This window comes from Emydura macquarii, unplaced genomic scaffold (assembly GCF_026122565.2).
Source record: "Emydura macquarii macquarii isolate MOO-44397 ecotype Brisbane River unplaced genomic scaffold, CSIRO-AGI_Emac_v2 contig_1027, whole genome shotgun sequence".
In the NCBI taxonomy this organism is placed as follows: domain Eukaryota; kingdom Metazoa; phylum Chordata; order Testudines; family Chelidae; genus Emydura; species Emydura macquarii.
In genome coordinates this window covers 9087176-9106721 of record NW_027131164.1, presented here as the reverse complement: position 1 = coordinate 9106721, position 19546 = coordinate 9087176, and the positions used below count along the sequence as shown (strand labels likewise).

General features: G+C 38.3%; 1 protein-coding gene across 3 annotated transcripts in view; it reads right to left on the bottom strand.

Moving 5' to 3' along the window:
- The window catches only part of NBAS (NBAS subunit of NRZ tethering complex), a 370484-nt gene that overhangs the window by 174507 nt on the left and 176431 nt on the right, over positions 1–19546 (bottom strand). For all 3 annotated transcript variants that reach the window (XM_067544745.1, XM_067544747.1, XM_067544746.1), the window contains exons 38-40: positions 18550–18673; positions 8800–8876; positions 8109–8246 (exon numbers count right to left, since the gene is read on the bottom strand). In XM_067544745.1, coding sequence (XP_067400846.1) covers positions 8109–8246; positions 8800–8876; positions 18550–18673 — 339 coding nt within the window. The remainder of the gene's footprint in view (positions 1–8108; positions 8247–8799; positions 8877–18549; positions 18674–19546) is intronic.

The following is a 19546-nucleotide window of genomic DNA, read 5'->3' as shown; positions in this document are numbered from 1 at the left end:
AGGACCAAAAGTTGTTCATGTGTGATAGCTATTTGGGAGCCTATATGAAATGAATTACTATTTCAAAACATTTCTCACAGTGGATCAAAATCACTGTGGTATAAGTCCCTCCAAATCTCTCAGTCCTGAAAGCACTTTAATCCATTGGTAATTTTTGTCCTTTCACCCCACTAGAAAACTTGTTCAAGTCTTGGGTGATTATCTCATGGAGACACAAAAAAAAAAAAAAAAAAAAAAAAATGCTGCGCATAGTGAGCATTTTACTGCCAAGTACTACTACGTGAAAGTCTCCGCTGCATGCTTGGGTGTGTTAAATGCCTCTCCTGCCCAGGAAGTTCATGCTGGTTGCTTCCCTTGAGGTAATCAAACAAGAAGCCATCACCTAGAAAGCCTCGATGACAAAACAGTCTACATTTTTTTGAGCACAAGACAGAAGTTTTATTAAGGTCCTTCCTACTGAATTAAATATTGCCCCTTTCTCCTCTCTTCCATCTCCAAACATGAGAACTGAAAAACAGTTATACTGGCTGCATTCATGCCAACTTTTTAAAGTTAATTATGATAGAAAATTTTCCAAATAAACCACAGGTGAATTTTAGAGCACTGACTTTATTTTTTCTCCAGATATTTAACTACAGAATCCCAGTATAGTGTACACAATATACAATCAAAGTAACCATTCCATCCAATTTAAGAGAGATAAGAAGAGGTTTTTCCTGGGAAAAAATAAAGGAATATATACAGAAGCTGCAATTATACAGCTTTCTGTCCACAAAACCTTCTGAAGTGACCTTATTTCAAGACTGCTTGGATCAGAATCTCTATCCTGTTACAGTTTAAATACAGTAGGTGGCTTAGGCAAGCTGTACTAGAAGCCAAAATAAGAGTGATGTAAAAAACCTTTTAATAACTATCCTCATATCTCTCACATAAAAACTGCTCAAGCCTCTCCAAGAAGGATCCTTTCTGACACTGCTGGAAATGGTGAAAATGAATTAAGCCAGGCAACGAAGCCATCATACTAGTGGAACACAGACCAGGATATAAGATCCAGACTAATGCAGACATCTGTATGGGTGCTATGAGCAGCAAAATAAAGATTGTAGAGACTAAAATGCAAATGTAGAATACCCCAGAAATTACAAAATCATTAAAAACATGTATGCCTACCAAAAAGAATCAGAGTCTAGAAAGAAAATTAACCCCCCGCTCCCTAATAGAGAGAATTGAAAGTTCTGGGTCTCATCTGACTGTGAAAGCTAGATCTTTTAGTAAAATGAAATTCAGCACTTTATAGCAGATCACCTTGCAAACCTGACTCCTGGAATGAAAGAAAAGCAGTTGGGTACGGGTCTGGAGACGAATAAATTTAGGAATACGATGATTTTTACACTATCAGTGTTTGAAGAGCAGCTTTAAAAAAGCATCAAATGGAACCTGAAGCACTCGTTATCTTTTTACCCTCTTGCTGCCTCCAAGTTATTTAAAAGAGGGACAAGGGACATAGCAAAGGAAAAAGTAGGTGTTACAGGAACACAATAATACAGCTGTGGTTTTGTACAAGGAGATCATTATTATTTCTTTTCCGATAAAAGTTCAATAATTAAGTTCTTACATCAAAACAGAAGTTGAGCAATGTGAGACAAACTGAGGATGAGAGGAGCAGAAACAGATGGTTTGCATTCATTTCTTTTTTCTTTTAATTGTCTGAATTGGGCAAAACAACTTCTGTGACATTCAACTCACTCAGATAAAGTACTACCTTGGCAACTTTTATTCATCACCCCAAACTATAAAACACAAGAAAATTGGAAACACAGGTTAAGCAGATTGCCTAATGGAAGGTACTTAACTGGAGACGGATATGGTTTTTCCTATCTTGTCATTATATACTTAGCTACATAAATTGATACAGAGGATTTATAGTGTTAAAAAGGTGGCTGAACAAAATTATTTGACATAGAGCCCTTACCAAGAGTTGGAAGAAGGAAACTGTCATTTTTTTCTGAATTCAAAGGGGATCTTTTCTCTGCAGAGAAAGCTTTGTTTAGGCAATGGAACTTGGCCTGCCCTAAACGATTATAGCTTTGGGATGGGGAACAGGCTTGCACTGTTAATTGGGTTATAGATTCATAGATTTTCAGGCCAGAGGAGACCACTGTTTTCTGACCTGCTGTATAGCACAGGCCACAGAACTTCCCCAAAATAGTTCCTAGAGCATAGCTTTTGGAAAAACATCCAATCTTGATTTGAAAATTGTCAGTGGTGGAGAATCCATCATGATCCATGTAAGTCGTTTCAATGCTTAATTACTCTTATTGTTAAATATTTACACTTTATTTCCAGTCTAAAGTTTGCTTCAACTTTCAGTCATGGGATCATGTTATACCTTTCTCTGCTAGACTGACGAGCTCATTATTAAATATTAAATATTAATTTAAATATTAATATTAAATTTGTTCCTTGTGTAGATACTTATAGACTGTAATTAAGTCACCACTTAACCTTCTGTTTGTTAAGCTAAACACATTAAGCTTTTTGAGTCTAACACTATAAGGCATGTTTTCTAACCCATTAATTAATATTTTCCAAGATAAAATGGGATTCTCAAAAGGATTTTAGGCATCTTTAGTAATGGTTTACTTTTTAGGCATCTTTAGTAATGGTTTAGCAGAGTTTTAATAACAGTACAACAACAGGCAGGAATCGAAGTCCCCACCACACAAAAGAAGAGCTTTATAAATTAAGGAATTATGTGGGAACTAATCCAGTAGCACCTTCCTACCAAAAGATGCTGTTGCAGAGGAATGGAAACTCACTTTGCAAATCTTCCTCAGATGAGGTTCACACACTTTCCCCCCAGTGCCTCTAGAAACTTCTGTAAATGGTTTCCCAGATGCCTAGTATGTCAGTTTGTGTAGCATTTTTACATCTTGCCTGCAGCAACTTTAACGCCTAAGGCCTTGGCAGTTTGGATAGAATGTGATGAATAGGACACAATTGGCATATGTACTTCAGATGTGTCAGATATATCTTCAGAGCTTTAGGAATGCTCTTTTACAACACAACATTCCCAGAATTAAAACAAAATGATGGGAGAACTATTTCCCAAGAACTGTGGAACTTATCTCGAACAGAAAGGTTTCTGGAGGTATAAGAATAATCTTTTCCTCATAATACCAGTGTGGCTCTTTTGTGGGTAGTGAACTAACTCCAAAATTTGCCTTTTAGAAGTAATGGTGACAAAAAGGCCAGTCAGAGGCTTGTCTACTTTGTTATTGTGATTAAACTTGGTACCTGATACTCAAATGGAGACGTGCCTGCCTACAAATTGCTGCTATGGTTTGTATCTATGTTTCTAGGGTGCTTTGTTGTAGGAATCCAACAAAACTTCCTGGAGAAAATCTAGTGTACCTGAGATCACCAGAACTTTGTGATTATTATTCTGTTTATATTATAACAAAATCTAGAGGTCAGGGCCTTGTTGTGCTGGGAAGTGCACAAAGAGCCAGCTCTGCCCCAAAGAGTTTTCTGTTTCCCCTCACACCAGAAACATAATTTTGACCAGATCAGAGAATAATGCTAGAGTTACACAAACTAAGAAATTATGTAGAAATGACCCAAAGCTTTCTTAGGTTAGGCTCCTACATCCACACCTCCCTCCCTCCAATATACGTCAGGACTTCTGTGAATAATTTCCGAGATGGCTAGGATGCCATCTGGTGCAGGATTCTAACATCTTGCCTGCAGCAACTTTGAGACCCAAAGGCCTTGGCATTTTGCATTGAATGAGACAAACAAGAAATGGGGTATTGAGGTTTCTTCAGTTCTACACAGCTATGACTCTGTGAATTGTCAGATGTACTCCATATGCTTGAGATATTATTTACTATTTGTACTACCATATTTGTACTACTAGACATGGACCCCAGAATGCTAGCAATGCCAATTTATGCCACAACCTTCCAAATGAGTGCTAAACATTAGAACAAAATGATGGAAGAATTATTTCACAGTGTAACCAATTAGTTCATTTTATCATCCATTTATCATGGTGTTGTTTAGTGTTATGGTCAACTCATATGCTAATTCATACATAATCAATGTATGCTAAATAGATTTAAATTGTAAGATTACAGAAGTATTTCTGAGTGATGAGTGTGTATTAGGTATATAAGTAAAACATGGCTGGACTGCAAGGCCTGTAAGATTTTGGCTCAGACATACTAGGCTGTAGGTTTAGCAATGCTTGACCTGAGTGGGTGACTTAAGAATATCCCTATGCCAGTAAGGTTACAAGATTACTGTAAAATATGTGCCAACAGGTAATGTGACTGCAAGAGATAACAATATAGTACAATAAAGTACAAATAAGGAAAAGAGGATTGAAATCCTCATCTATATACATGAGATGTTAGGTGTGGTCAGAACAACAATATAAAACAAGTTCCCTGGTTGGGTAAAAGTGAGAAGATTGCAAGGGAAGCCCCTTGGAAAACCCCAGAAGGAACCATTCCACTATTAATGATCATTTCTTGAGAGATTTATCAGATCCCAGAATATCTTTGAGAATGTAATTAGTCATTGCATGGGTTTTTGTAGAATTTATATAAGCATATATAATTGTAACTTTAATTATTGCTTTAATAAAATTTGTAGTATAGATAAGACCTTGTTCTTGTTATTGTGTCTGTGATCACTAACCTTTTTCTTCGTGTGCTCCTGGAGTCTCCAAATTTGAGAAAAGCACCAAAGGTGATTTTCACTCTATTGCAACTGTAGCAAGAGGAGATGAACCCATGGTAGTTTAATAGAATATCACTAAATTCAATTTAAATAAAAAATGACTATAACAGGAATTATGGAAAGACAAACAGCTTGAACAGAAAGATATCCGGAGATGTAAGAATCATCTTTTCCTCACAATAGAAGTGGGATCATTGTAGAGATAGGGGAACTAATTCCAAAACACACCATTTGGAGGTAATGGGGATTACAAAGGCCATCAACAGGCTTGTCTAATGTTATTCTGATTAATTTAGTCACTTGAGAGAGAAAGTTGATGTGCTTATCTATAGAACAACATTAGGGCTTTGTGGCAAACAGCCAGTTTCACCCTTCTGGGTCTCATGCTTCTACCCCTTGTAGTGGGCCAGGGAGTCACCGGTTACCCCGTCTCCCCAGGCTGAACAAGTCTTTTGTCCTTTCCCCTCAGCGTGCCCCCAGGGCCGGGGGGGGGGGGGTACCTTACTGTGGCTCCCTCCTGCCGGCTGGGGCCAAGGGTTGTCTCCTTCTCTGCCCCTCTGGCTGCAGAGAAGCACCGTCTCCTAGCCTGGGGGAAGTTTCTCCTCCAGCTGCCACAAGCCTTCTGGCAGCTTCCTTCTCCTATGCTTCCCCCCCCCCCCATCCCTTTAGGGAAAGCAGGGTTTAAGTACACCTGGACTAGCCCTTCATTGGGTCCAGGTGTCTCTAAATGCCCTGCAATCACCTCTCCTTTGCTTGCAGGGAAAGGGCTTTTGGCATTCTTGGGCTTACATACTGGCCCTGGTATGCCCTTTTGAGGCCCTCTGGTCTGATTTTATCACAGGCTTGTATTCATGTTTTTATGGTGTTTTGCTGTATGACTCCATCAACCATTCTGGAGAAACTCTAATGTAGCTGAGATCACCAGAACTTTATGATTATTCTTCTACTTGTATTATAACAACATGTAGAAGTCATGGCTGTCTAACAAATCCAAAGAACCCTTTGGGCCAATCAAAGACTAGAATGAGGACTTAAACTCCCCCTTTCCCTCTTTTCTGTATCCTTTCTTTGAACTGCCCTGAAAGGTGATAGATTCATTTCAGTCCAAGATATTATTTCCATTGCTAGGGAGAAGCTTTGACCTATGTTTACTCCCTGGTTTTGGAAGGATTTTAAATACCCATGCCTTCAAACAGAAGACACCTCTAATGGGAAGTAGGAGAAGATTTCCCTTGGGAGCACCAAGACTGCCCCCTACCTCATTACTTGAATCTTCTTTTGAGGCAGCTGGAAGAGGCCAACACCCTAGACAGGATACTAAATTAGGTAGGAACACGGGTATAGACTGGGATGAATGTTTTTATTAAGACCCATCACTGATAAAGATGTCAAAGCAAACTAAAATGCTGATATTTCGAAAGACTCCCTGCCAAGAATGTGTCCCTGAAAGAATTGTTTCCATAGAGAATCTAGAGTGAAAATTGGGTTGGTGTTCAGCATGTTTTTGTACTTCCCTGCCTATGAAGGGACATTTGGAAGTGACCAAAGAATGACACCTAAATTTGTATTGCATCAGGTGGATGGTTTCAAGTTCTCAGAAAGAATTTTTGCTGGCACATCTTGAGAAATCAACTCAGGGATGAAAGCTGATGCATGAAACTGGCAATCATAGCTATTGAATGATCACTGACAGGAAATGACTGATGAAGTTAAGTTTAGGTCTTTTGTCAATCTTTACCATGTTGGTAACATTATGGTCAGCCATGTCTGTTTTGACGTGTAGGTGAGCAATTCTTGGCATTCGGTTAAAAAAAACTCTTCCTGATTTTGAACAACTGGTGGCTATGAATCCTTCCCAGCAGCCATTCAGTTGGGAATGAGTTTGGTTCTCTGGACAAGACACACTATGGCATGTTGTCTAAGTATGTAATTTACAACCTGTGCTTTATTCTGACCGCCAGCCATTTTTTAAGACTCTGGATGTGGGAAGTGGATCAGAAGGAACTGTCTTGTACAGTAATTTGAGTTCTCATACATAAATGCTTGTTTGGCCTTTATCATGTTGAGTATTTTGTTTGTTTGGAGGAAAATTTATCTGGGGTTCCTTGGATGCCTCTGTTCCAGATTTCTGCTCTCTTTGTGAATACCCTTGGTGTTGATAATGACCAATGGATTGTTATGCTGTCTTGGACAGTGAGGGTTGAGGCCTCTCTGCTTCAGTGTGGAGAAGGGACTTTGAATCCCTTCAAAGGTTTACCCCTGAGACCTGAGTCTTTTGCAGGACTAACTCCATGAGCTGGCCAGACAGCATCTTCTTGGTCTATAGACACTCTCCTCAAAACACTCAATCTCCTGATCATGCTCTTCTGCATAGAGTTGGTTTCTGGGAGGATTGGGAACATGCTGGTCCAACTCTAAGCCCCGTACCCTGGCAGTGCAAAGATCAGCTGGCGATAAACAAGCAAAGTTTAATTTTCCCTCTGCAAAGCCTGTAAATGCTGCCTTGCATAGGGAATATTACTTAGCCCAGTGCTGGCTGGACAGCTCTGACATAAGTGAGTGGAGGCAGAGGATTCCTAGAAGGGTGGCACTGCCACCTGCAGATCCAGGTGGTTGAAACCACCACATTACCAGATACTTGATTCTGAGGAAGAGGAGGAAGAAAAATTATAAATCACTACTGCAGTAAAATGAATACAAATTAAAATTATAAGATAAAACGGTCAGGATAACTGAACCATCAACCTGTTCCGCTGCTGGAGGCAGAAAATCTGCTGGCCTGAGATGAAGGGTGGTGTTCAGTCCCTGAGCCACCAAGCAACAACACTGGACCACCTCCAAATTCCATAGGTGGGGGCAATTAACTATTAGTGATGAATGAGGAGAGAACCCAAACAACAGACAAAATCTGCCAAATCAAGTCCATGAGTAATTAACATTTGGTAATAAATTTGCAATGCAGTATTTTTGACCTAAGGTATAGTGCAACAATCCATTAACTCAAAGAAGGCAAAGAAAACCTTTTGGAACAGCACAGTTCTTGTTTAGTACTGTAAAATATCCATGTCAGCCGATGACATATTCAGTACGTGATTAATGTTTGTAAAGTGCTCTGGAAATGGAAAAAGATACTGTATACAAGTGCTAAATAACTTAACATATCAAAAACACGTATTATAGTTTTTTGAAACCATTATGTTAAGTACTTGTCTGTTTATACAACAGTAGAAGAAATAATTATGTACAACCTAGCTGGCTGTCCAAAGTGCAAGTCAGAGCTGCCCCTTAACAGGCATAACACAGGATTTTTAGAATAGCTTTTATGTTGCATATTAATGAATATGGGAAAAAAGAGAACTAACCCTATAGAGGGGGTGACATTTGTCCTCGAAACATGGTGCCAAACGAGCATAGATCTGCAGGCTATAGTAATAACTTGCCAGCTGGAGAGATAAAGCAGAATGTGATTGCTTTTCAAAGCACTTGTTGGCATCTACCACCTAGGAGAAAAAGGACATTAACTTAGATGAAAGAATTAACAAGTTTATAATTGTAAGTACACAAGCTTTCTTGTAGAAGCTACTCTTGAATCATGATTTACAAATAGAACTGGCTACACATGTGCTTTTCTTCCCCCTAAAAGGGATTTAATAAATAGCAAAAATGGACATAATTACATCAAAATCCATAACAAAAGACCATCCGTATTACACTACCTCCCGTCTTGAGGCTATCTCAGAATTTCACTCAGCTGCATTAAATACAATTCTGATCCCCCTTTATTAGAATGCAACCTTACTAATTTGTCAGCTGCATTGCTTAACAAAGATAATTTTAATGTCAGGGTGTACCGCTCCTACCACTACTCATGGCACAATAGTTTAATAACATCTGTTCAGATTTTCTTCAAAGCCTTCAGCCTAAAGCTGGATTTTGTGACAATCAAGCACATGAATGTTAAGCCCAAAGGAACAGGTTTCCAAAGTCATAAGCAAGCAAATACATCAGGGGTTAACATTTGAACACACGACCAAAAAAACAAAGTAAACGTACCTGTGGTAATGCAAGTAGGTAGGCAAGAGACAAGGTCATATCATTTGGTAAAGCATCACTAGCCAGTTGCAACAGAACTGAAATACAGAGGAGAGGAGGAAGAGGGGAAATAAAACTTTGATTACTGACTCATCTGCCCTTCACAGTTTGCAAGTGAAATATTTACCATGTAACCATATTTTTAGACTCTAGCTTGATGCATTCTATATATATTAAATTAAACACTAATCAGCGCAATCCAGAAAAAGAAAATGTGTAATTAAATTGCAATTCTGATTTACCTTAACTTACAAGCAAAGTATTTATACCTTAACCAAAGAAGATGAAATATTTCAGTAACAGACCCTAAAACAAACTGCTGAAACATCTTCTGCGCTCATTTACAACAACTAAATCTGTTGGTTGTAAAATCAAGACAGTAGTAGAAAGTTACAACCATTAAAGAAAACCAAGCAGAGGAATAATGTAAAATGCATTGTTTCCTGAAGCGAGAGCAACAAATTTACTTGTATGCTGCACACAACAAAAATCTCAATTACTAATAAACTTTTCATCTTTAATTAAAAAAAACAGACAGACAGACAGCATGTATTGCATTATTTTAAAGGAAGACCTGTACAATTAAGTATTTACCAAGAATGAGCAAACCAGCTGGTCCAGACGATACGTATTCTAAATAATTAAGAAAATTAGCTAACTGTTTCACTAACAATTATTTCTGAAAGCTGTTAGCCAACTGATGGATACCAAAAGATTGCAGAGAAATTGTGGTTGTGATCCAAAGTCCACTGAGGTAAATGGAGCTTTATTAGCCCCTAATGTAGTCCTGGTTTTCAAACAAAAGAACTTTCCTGGCCACTGATTTTCTATCAGAGAAGAAGAATCACTGAGCTCCTAGAGAGCAGCGGGAGAGTGGGCAATACATTTTGTTATGAATGAACTTCATCTGAGAAACTGCCGGAGTCCGCAGGCAGGACAGACAAGCCAAGCCCTCTGTGCCTCTGAGTCCACAACACGTTTCCACTTCTCCTTCTGTGCCAGGCAGTTAACTGGGGACAAGAGAGTGCCCGAGGAAAACCTTGAGTTCAACATGCCAAAAACAAATTTGCTGGTTCCCTTTCAGGGCATTTAAATTTCAAATTAAACTGGTTGAGGGAAAAAAATGTTGAAGTCAAGATGTCTGAAAAATGTCTCCAATGAAAATCTGTAGCCTATCATTTGCACTTTGGAGGAATATAATTAGCACTTCTGATCTTTGGTTTTAACCAATAAAACACCACTAATACAAAAAGCAATCAGTGTTTAACGTATAAAATATCAGAAAACACACCAGAAATGGTTACTTGTATCTAAGGGTTTGTTTACACAGAGCTGTCACGCCAAATATAGGGGTGTGATTTCTAAAGCAAAGTACAGTGTTGCACATATTTGGTCGTGCTGCTGGTGTGTACTAAACGTCCCCTAGTGCATTTTAACCAATTGCTGTTTGAAACATTACAAAAAAACTAGGGAATATACAAAGAGATTACTCAGAGTATATACTACTACAATGAGTAATGTTTACAATATACATTATTCATTAGAGTATATATAAAAGGCATTTACAAAAGCACCAAAACACTCTGATTTTCTGTCATCTATATAAAACTCAAAAACTGCTAAAAATAAACCCTTACAAAATGAAATTTATAAATCCCATAAAAAAGAAGTCATACATGTAATATAAATCTGGGAAAACAAGAGAGGGGAGACCTATACCCCACCCACCTGCCTCCAGTCATCTAAGGGGATGTCTATACTGACGGCAGCAAAGTCGCCACCATCAGATCGACCTACCTGGATTGATTGAGTGATCAGTGAAGACCTGCTCAGTTGATCCAGAAGTCAACACTGGTAAACCACCCCCTCAAGTGGTGTAGTGCTGTCTCGATGGGAACATGGTTCCTGTCGGCGCAGTGCAGTGAAGACACTGCGCAGAAGGGAAGCACAGCAGTCAACAGGAACTCGAATCACCACGTAAGTGTAGATCAGGATTAAGAGAAACTAGAAAACCCATGATTTTGAGGCATGCAGGATGTTGTTGTCTATTCTATGTAGCCACCCTACTTTTATGTGAATGCTACAAAGAAGGTTCAAAGAAAGTTCCTTCTATCAATCAGTTTCAAATAGAAATGGCAGCCTTTGGACATCACCTATATGGAAACAGCACTACAACACAAGGTGTTTTAGTTATACTATATATTTGCTACCTTTGAATGCACTATGTCATACACAAAAAATGTCTGGAGCCCCCATATCATCAACAATTATTCAGTAGCTCACTGCTCACCTCAGGAACATGCAGTCATTCTTTCATTGGTAGATCTCAAAGCACTTTACAAAGGAGGTCAGTATCATTATCCCCATTTTACAGATGGGCTACTGAGGTAAAGAAGAAGCGAAGTGACATGCCCAAGATCATCCAGCAAACCAGAGAAAGTCAGAAACAGAACCCAGTTCTCCTGACTCCTGGCAGAGTGCTTTATCCACTAGACCACAGTGACATCCTGTGTACTTTTACTTTCTTCTCACTCATTGCACCCCTTATGAATTCTGTACTATCTACTTTGATTTTCATAATCTCCTCAGAACTAATAATCAACCCTCTCAACCTAAATATTAAATGTTTAAAACCCAATTACAATTCTAAGAATCACGGACAAGCTTTTGTAAACGCATCTTTCTACAACGTGGATCAAACACTGCAGTCAGGAATTATTAATTTGCCAAAAACACATTTACATTCTCAATTATTTGCAGAGCAGGTGTTTGATTTCACCAAAATATGTAATAGTGACAATCCCTGCATACCAAGGTCCCTGATCCTTTTTACGGCCTTGTCTACACTTAAAATTTAGGTCAACATAGCTACATCTCTCTGGGGTGTGAAAAAGCCACACTCCTGAGTGATGAAGCTATGTCCTCCTAACCCCAGTTGTACTTGCAGTAAGGATGACAAAAGAATGCTTCCATCAATATAGTTATCACTTGGGGAGGTGGAGTTCCTATGACAAAACAACCTTTCCATCTCTGAAGTCTACGTCTACACTACGAGGTTATGCTGATGTAGCTATAGCATCAGAGCTATGCTGCTGTAGTCTGCATAGTATATACATGGCCTAAAAAAAAAATCTAATACACTCTGTTACTCCCTGATCCAAGAACCATTCCTATGCACTCTCTACCAAGAGACCTCAGTATTTCAGTCTCTTCTTGTGAGCTCATCTCAGGGGAGTGGAATTGGTTGTGTGGTTATGTCAGTTAAAATGGAAATGTTTGGAAGACCATTTATAGTTGCAGGTTGTCACTAGACTGCCATTACACCAGGGTGGTTGGGAAGTTCTCTCTCAACCAAATACAATATGCAAGTCTTTGTATGACACGTTATTAATGGGGAATCATCCATTGCATGGATATGTTTGTACATCTTTGCAAGTCTTTGTATGACAAGTAGTAGGACCCCAGAGATTGCCTCAGGTGACAACCATGTCACAGGTACTAAGACTACAGACATGGCTATCAGAACCTATACTGATAATTTGGCTTTTGACAAAATCTTCTAGCTCTGGAAAAACAGTTTTGGCTAGACTCAACATGTCCTGGATCCTGTTTGAGTCAAGATATCCAAAAGAGCTCCTAAAATAGCCGCTATTAAAAATCTTAATGTTGCTTTTGCAACCAAGGTTGTTTGCAATGTTCCCTATGTTCAGAGCAGGAAATACAATGGTAAGGCTAATAACTTGCAGGGGAATTTGAAACATTTTATTGATGTTCTCTAGCTCTAGAGAGACTGGTATTCTGCATATTTGTTCTTGAGAACCTCAGTGAAGCCAGAATTTCAATACTAATCTTTAGATCTTTTTCAAAATATTGTCCTTAATGAGCCAAAAGTTTACATACACAAACATGTACTCCTACATAGTTAGCCAGTCAGTACTACCAAGCATTGTGTAAACAAACATGGCACCAAGACCAGGCCAAAAGGCAATCTTTTATTCTATTCAGGTTCCTATGCCATGTCCATAACCATGGTGCCCAAGTGCTTTCCAAGAATGCATTAAGCAAAATAAGTAGTGACAGTCATATACAGTTTTTCCTCTCTCTTTCCATAGTGGAAAAGAGATTGGGGAAAAAATAATACCCTTATCTTTACCACTCTGTGTATGATATCTGGGCTATCCAGATCTCTTCCCCTCCCCATCAAATGACGGGATTCCTATCCTTCACTTCCCATAAGGTTTAAATAATTTAAAAAAAAAAAAAATTCTGAAGAGTTGCAGAGTTCAGATCTATTCAGTAACCTATTGATCGACTAGACATAGAACACATTTTCTCAATTTTTGAACTTATTTAATTATGCTTTCATGGTGCTGACTAAATTGCTACTCTGTTCTATTTATTTTAACAATTGCTGACTTAAGACTATTATAAAAAGTAATGTGCGGGCATGTCTGTTTGCCTGCACATATTTGTTAACTATACAGGGCATCAAAGGCATCATTTTTACATGAGATTAACATCTTTCACACAATGTGTTATCATACTGTAACCACTGCTGATAATGCTGTGCACTAGGCCTTGTACCTACAGCAGTGTATTGGGAGCTCGTTGTAGGCTGGTGGGCTGTTTCACCAGCTGAGGAGGGGGAGCAATGCCACACTAAACCCACATCTGTTTAAGGCGCTTGCCTCAGTTTATTCGTCAAACACAAAACTGTAAACACTACAAAAAAATAAAGCAATTAAATTGGCCAACACTGGATTTCCCTTAAGGGCACACCTTTCACTTCTTCTCCCTCTGTACCCAGCTTCCTCCTCCTTATATACCCTGCTGAGTCATGTGACAGGCCAGGAGCCTTTAATTCTTTCCAGATTGCTAGGTTACCTTGTAACACGCATATTTAGCTAGTTTTCTATCATTTACCCCTAATTCCCTTTCAGAGTCACTGCTTTACATGATACAGTGCCACATCCTGTAAATATGGCCTACACTCTTTATACCTAGATATATAACCTGATATTCAACTGTATTAAAATACATGTTTAATTGTATCCAGCTTACCGAGCAATTCATATTGCTCTGTACGAGTGATCTGTCATCATTGTTTACCACTCCACCAATCTGTGTGCCATCTGCAAACTTTTACAGCAATCATTTGGTATTTTCTTCCAAACCACTGATAAAACCATGGAATAGTGTTTGGCGTAGAACTAATAACTATGGAACCCCACTAGAAACACATCCGTGCTATGGATGATTTACCATTAATAACTAAAATATGAAGTCTATCAGCCAGTTGTTGTAACTATTTCATATGAGCTAAATTTATTTTGTACAAAAAAACCATTATATAAGACCGTCATGTGGAACCAAGCTGACAGCCGCAGCCCCAGCCACAGCCTCAGGCAGCTGGAGGTTCAGTTAATACGGAGAGCTGGATATTGGAGGCTAGGATAAATGGGGTTCTACTGTATATCAATACAGTATCAATAAAACATTGTGTTCAACTGCTACATACACACACAGAGACACAAATACACACACACACATTGTGGTTAGGAAAACTAAAGTTCAGCGTTTCATTTTAATTGCAGAAAAACAGAGATTTTTATGTTTTTTATTGGAGAATTTTGGGATTTTTACCATGGAAAACTAGGATCCCTGCTAATCACAGCCATGCAAAGCCCTGTCCAACCAAACTAGCTGACTCTACCTCCCATCCACATGTGCAAAAGGAGAAGGGTGCAGCCAAAGGCTATGAGCATACTAGATGCACCCTAACCCTCCCATGAAAGAAGGGAAGCATTCCCTACTGACCTTTTCTCTCTCTCTCTCTCTCTCTCTCTCTCTCATCCCCCCACACACCCCTGCTGAGATGCAGGATGAGCATTCAATCACTTTACTTTTTAGGAGAACTAGAGCATGTTCTGCTAGTATTTAGTTTACCTTGTCATGTACATGAATGAAGTCTACAACCTCGTTTTGTAAAGTAACAGATCTAAAATTAGCAAGGGGAAATAAAATTCAAGGTAAAGAGAAAGCCCCATGTCATTGCAACCATTGTTCAAATGGTGTGAACTCCAATGAAGTCTGTCAGTTTCTGTATATATAAATCCTCAGATAACTATACTGTAGTAATGTCCTCTAAAACATTCAGCACCAGACGCAAGTTTATAGCAAATTCTGTTACCATATTTAATGTATGTTTTAATATTGAATCATGCACGGTAAGGCACAATTCATAAATCCTGCCTACTGATAGCGCCTACAGAACTCAGCACTGAAATGAGACATATTTGATCCCTTAAGGTACAAATGCACTTCTCCTCATATCACAGTGACAATTCTTCTAACTTGTTCCAACTAGTCCCTCCACCTTCCAATACAGTTACACCTAACACAATGAATGTAGCTAGCGTACATACAGATACATGCTGCAATTCAAATCTGTGGAACTCAATACGAACGACACCTTCTCACGACACTTTGTCATGCCTACTGATTATTACATCACCCTTACTGAACTATTACCAGCAACTATTGCTAGCTAGAGAGGGGCAGAGTTAATACTGCACTCTGGTTCTTATTCGCCTTTTGATTTGTTAACGTTTAGGAGCCATGTTTTCTAGCTTTTATCCACAACCATGAAGGCTAGAAGACTAATAAAATAAATAAATCAGAGTTTCTCATGTAGTCACGAGACTCCAGAAGCTGATTTATGGGAAAAAAAATCAAAGTACTGTGAGACTCACGATACAATTGTAAGAGCTGGCAAAACTGTAAATTCACTGGCTACAGGAAATAAGGTTGTAGCTATGAGCTTCAGAAGCTACGAGCTTCTGAAAACAGAAGGCCTGATGGAGTACACCTGGGTGCCAAGCGGAAGGTTTTCTGAACAGAGAGTTTAGCTGGCTCCAGGTCTATAGCAGAGGAGTAGTGCCACAGCATACAGGAGTAGTACTGAAGTTACAACGTGGAAGTGCGGTAAATTATGGAGAGGAAACACTGCTTTCCTGGAAGCCAGGTGAAGCATTTGAAAGTGGAAAGAGGAATACAATCAAATTCATGTGGACTAAGTCATGAACTTGGGGGAAGGTGACAGGATAGAAAGGAAGCAAAGATACCACTCTTCTTTTGACATTACAGTACTTCCAACACATTTTTCAAATTATTTCTATGAGGATTCACAATTTATAACACATTCAAGCTGTTATTTCATTTAAATGTAAATGAATAGCAAAGGCAGTATCTAAAGGACTCTGCCCACTGGAACCAAAGAGTAAAGCTGGGGCCTATGAAGAAATATTCCAATTCCACTGATGTAAAAAATAAATTAATAAAATTCAAACAAATCTGTGAGCAAGCTCTTAATCTTAACATTTCAGTCTACAAGCATCCACTGATTTTAGAAACAGCCAGTCTGAAGTTTACAACTTGGTAGCAGCAAATGCTCTGTGTCACTCAGAGGCTTATTTAAATGAACACCAGCCTTGCTAATAAAACTTTGCTATAAATAAAGCAATGAATACTTTCCAATCTCCGATTTTTCCTCTTTCTATACAAATAAACCTGGCACAACATCTGGAAACTTGTGCTGCTGCAGCATGTAAGATAAAATAGGTCAACAGTAAGGACTAACTCTAATACTGATGTTGCATTAAGATAGCATGAAGGGAACCAATCTTAGACATCCTCCTAGTATGATCATTGTTAATGATTTTTCATAACTCATGGCTTTGCTTCATATATTAAGCTGTTATCAGTAATTCATGGAAATAAATCATGTGTCCACAGCTAGCTAATTGTATACCCTTTACACACAACATGCACGCACCTTTTAATCTTTCCATTTTGTAGTTTAAAAATGTCTGGCTTATGGAGAAAGTTTCACTTTAAGACTTTGTTCACATTTCATGTGATCTAATGCACTCATTTTTCATGCCAGAACTCTCCACAGAGTAAAACATTCAACAGAGATCTTCCTTCAAAAAACACTAACAGCATGTCAAAATTTAAACAGTTCATTTCTTAAACTGGCAGGAGGCAGCTAAAGGGAAAAAGATATGTAACCTTAGCTAGAAAAAAATGGAAATACTAACATGAGAATGTTTCACTTTTAATGAGAGACACAAGGTAGGTGAAGTAATATATTTTACTGGATCAACTTGCACTGGTGGAAGAGACAAGCTTTCGAGCTTCACAGAGCTCTTCTTCTGATCTGGGGAAGCTAAGCGTCTAAGCTAAACACAGGTTGGGACAGGATTGTTAAAAAGGGGTTCACACATACTGTAGGACATCACTTAAAATGAAGTGGGCAATTAAACATTAGCAGGCAGCAGAGTGTGCTACAAATTGTTTAATGAGCTATAAAACCAGTGTCTCTTAAGTCTATGGCTTTTAGTGTCTAGGACAGCTATGAATTTAAGTTTCCAGGATTGTCTTTTGAAGGTATTGTGCACATTTCCTTTGAAGATGAGGGCTGAGTTGTCAGATATGGGGTGACTGCTTTGTGAAAAAATGTTCACCCATGAGTGACAGGGTGTTTTTGTCTTATTTTTTTGAGAGTGTTAATTTGACAGTGTAGTAATTGTCTGGTTTCACCCCATAGGTGTAATTGGGGCACTTGATGCACTGGATCAGGTAGAACATATGTTGGGATAGGAATGTACAGGATCCATGGATATTGAAAGGTGCATTGTGGGTGTAATGATGGAGCAGTGGAGATATGTCTGAAGGCTTTGCATCTGTTCTGGCAGGGCCTGGTACCACTTTGAGTTGGAATATCCTGGTCTGTGGGGAGTTGGCTTCTGATGAGCTTGGGAAGGCTCAAGGATTTTCTGAAGTCCAGAACAGGTGGTTCGGGAAAGATTTCTTTCAGGATGTGGTTCCCATCAAGTATGGATTATAATTGTTTGATGGTACCCATATGGGTTCCAGTGTACGGTGGTAGATGACAACTAGGGGTATATAGTCAGTGTTTTTTGTTCTTTATTTCCAGTATTGAAATAGGTTCTCCCAAGATATCTGGGTGGCTCATTCCATGATGCAATCTATTTCCTGATGAAGTGCCCTTTTTTAGTGAAGACAGTTTTAAGTGTGTTTGAATTACTCTCAGTATAGTCCCTATATACATTTTAATTTTGGTAAGGAAAATTTCTAGGGAATCCAGGAATTTTAAATATGAACAACTATGCACCAACTAAAATAATGGAAAAAAAACTATACTTCAAAGACTATTTTATCAAAGTGACAAATTATATGATCTTTACTACAACAGATGAACATACCTATCTGCAGATAATCTGATGGACACTTTATTGCATTCCACTGCTTCTCAAACTGTGTCTGTGGACCACTGGAAGTCCTTGGCTATTTCTGTCACAATGGCCAAGCACCTCTGCGCCTTCTAAGAGGGACCTTTCCTGATTGTAGGTCTATCTATAACTCTCTTGAGATTTTCGGAGACTTTACTGACCAATTAAGCCTATCCCTCCCCCTCAATCCCTCTCCCCCCACACACACTTTTTTGCACCCTTCAAACATTTGCCTCTTTTGATAATTTTTTCTGTTAGAAATTAAATCATGATCACATTTGTAGAAAATACTAAATCATCACTTTTGAATACTATACTGAATATATGAACATGCACAATATATACATACACTAATATATATATATAAAAAACACACACCACACAAAAAACAATGTACCTTCTGTAGCTGGAAACAGATCCTCTCCTTCACTTTTAGTTTCTGCTAATTTTCCTGTTCTCAGCAATACTTCTGCAAAGCTTTCTGAAGAACTGTGTTGGTATGCAGCATAGGCTACTTCAGACTTAAAAAATAAATACAATAAAAAAAATCACAGATGCATTGTTTAAATATCTTTAAAAAAAAAAAAAAAAAAAAAAGCATATGTTTTATAATATGCTGCATTAGATACAATTATCTAATTTGGTTCCATTCCTTTTTTTAAAACAAAATCTAGATAGCTTTTCTATTGCTACATAAGATCACAAATCATTCTCCTGTTAACTTGCTTTTTCCTGTTGACTTAATATGTCAAATGAAATCTCATATCATATTTCATAAGCATTGTGTACATATGTACAGGCGTTAGCCACGAAGTTGTATATACATACTAAAAATATGTTTAAACTATGTAAACAGATAGTGTAGATAAATAAGTTTTTCCCAAACAAAGGAATGTTGATTTACCTGTCTGCCTAGGTCTCTGATGTAAATCAAGCATAGTGTAAGTCAACAAAAAAGTAAGCTTAATTTGTATGTTAAGTCAACAGGGGACTGAGAGAGATAATATGGTGTCACCACACCAAAGAACAAACAGCACAGAAGAAGAATTTTGTCTGGGGGTATACTTCAAAGATATACATTTCAAAGCTTTTTGGACTATAAGGAGAAGGAAAGATAACACCTTGGTTATCTATTTCATTGAGGAACACTCGCAGAGGAGCAGAGTGATTCATGAAAAATCTGGATCCTGATTTGAATAAAAATCAGTGAACCCTGTCAAAAGGGTTTTGAGGGTGAGAAAACTGCTTTAGCCAAAAGATTGTAGCTTGCTAGTTATGTGTAGTCTCTTAAAAGACTATACTTTTGTTATAGTATAGTATTATACTTTTTTGTTATAGTATAGTGTCACACTTTTGTATTATTTGTAACCAATTCTGATTCTACTACCTTTACT